Raw genomic sequence first — 1,981 nt, forward strand, 5'->3', positions numbered from 1 at the left:
GCGTGTGTATGTGTATGTGTGAGAGAGAAAAGGAGAGAGAGTAAAATGCTACATTTGACAATTAAGCGTTGCCACATTAAATGGTTTCCTTAAATTCTCTTTTGATCATCTGTTTTCTTTCAGATCCTGTTGATGCCATCAGACTAATTCCAGATGTCAGAGAATGGAGACTGGTTCGTGGCACCAAAAAAACATTCCGATGTGTAGCACTTGGCAACCCTGACCCCACAATCATATGGGAGTTCTTCCCACAGGCATCTCAAACTAGCAGGATATCTTGGGGTAGAACTATCAAACTGGACCCTGACACAAGTGGAGTCTATGTGTGTACTGCTAACAACACAGTTGGTGGAATTTCCTATAAATTGACCAAGACTTTGACCGTTACTGTCTGTAAGTCAACCATCACTGCTTTCATCTCTCTCACTCTCTCTCTCTCCCTCACTCTCTGAATTCTTCCTTTCTATTGTCTTCGATTTTTACTCTCTTATTTTAACTTCAAGAAGCATCATTTCTACCTGGCTATAATGACACACTATCTGTGTCCTTATACTTTCAAGCAGGGAATTCAGCATCCCCACCTTGCACGAAACAACATCTGTTGACTACATTATTTACATTTGACGGATATTTGTCCTCATCTTGTTTGTTGTTAACACAACGTTTCGGCTGATATACCCTCCAGCCTTCGTCAAGATGAGGACAAATATCCATCAAATGTAAATAATTCCTCATCTCTTAAATATAGAACTGTATCTGTTGACTAGTTTGAGGGTCATTGCTCTTTATCAACACAGAGCAGCTTTTTGGCTAGATGGCACTGCTGAGTTCATGGTTCAAATATATAGATTCCAAGGTGACACACAGCCACTGATCTAGAAATAGAAATACTATTATTTCGAGAGAGACATTTAGAGAGAGACATTCAGTAACAATTCTTTAAAGTAATAGCTAATTACAAAACATATGAGTATATATATATATATATATATATATATATATATATATATATATATATATACATATCAATTTATGTATATATTAATATTATCTCGGTTGAAAAAACTTTGACAATTTAAATATGTTAATAGTTACAATGGGTAGCAAAAATCACACAAAAACCAGGATATCACACCCATTTTATAGGTAGAAATACAAAGTTAAAGGGATGTATTTTGAGTAGATATGAAGAATAATAATAAATGGAGCAAAACACATATAAACAATAAGTTCCTTTAATTCCTACATATGTTTCAAAATATATGTGCACTCTACTCCAAAGCAGTAAGAGGTGCTGGAATTGCATATATATTCATCGTCAGGGAACCAAAATGCAGAAGCAAGATATATTCGAAATGTTAAGGTTACGTACGAGTTATAAGATTATATAGCTAAGTAAGTGACCATTAGAAACAAGAACACTGGTTTTCATAGATTTATAATGGGAGGGAGACTGTGACCGCTATACTAAAGGTATAATCACCATTTTTTGCGAGAGTAACGTTGGAAGTCCTGCACAGGAATTGAAACTTTGTGTTGGCAGTAACTGCGCTACACCAAACCCACCGGTTAAACAGGTCGATCAGTGCATTTTCACACAAACTGCAAGCCTAATGTTTCAAGTCACCAAAGCAACCATGGAGGCTACATGTAGAGTGGGGACAAGTTCATTGGAAGTAAAACAAACCTGGCAAGTAGACTGTAAGTTGTCTGCTTTTCTTTTCTATTGCTAACCACAGTGAGTTGGTTGGATTCTGTGTAAACAATGGATGGGAGGCAATGTGCCTTCATCAAGAGATTGGTGTTTAGGGATTTATTGGAACCGGTGTTCACCCAATACTCAAGATTCTTGGACTAGGTGTGAAGGTGGGAAATGATGTTGCCAGAAATTTGTTGGAAGACTCTCACATAGCAAGTCATTACATCTGAGTTGTGAGAGAAGATGAGTGATGCAGGAAGAATGAGCATGGGAGAGGACAGA

At 37.2% G+C, this 1,981-nt stretch overlaps 1 protein-coding gene across 2 annotated transcripts in view; it reads left to right on the forward strand.

Annotated features, from left to right (window-relative positions):
* The first annotated feature begins 65 nt into the window (after positions 1–65).
* The window catches only part of LOC106870411 (roundabout homolog 2), a 40,883-nt gene continuing 38,967 nt past the window's right edge, over positions 66–1,981 (forward strand). For both annotated transcript variants that reach the window (XM_014916471.2, XM_014916478.2), the window contains exon 1: positions 66–393. In XM_014916471.2, coding sequence (XP_014771957.1) covers positions 81–393 — 313 coding nt within the window. In that variant the 5' untranslated portion in view covers positions 66–80. The remainder of the gene's footprint in view (positions 394–1,981) is intronic.

Source organism: Octopus bimaculoides, chromosome 20 (genome assembly GCF_001194135.2).
Source record: "Octopus bimaculoides isolate UCB-OBI-ISO-001 chromosome 20, ASM119413v2, whole genome shotgun sequence".
Taxonomy (NCBI): Eukaryota; Metazoa; Mollusca; class Cephalopoda; order Octopoda; family Octopodidae; genus Octopus; species Octopus bimaculoides.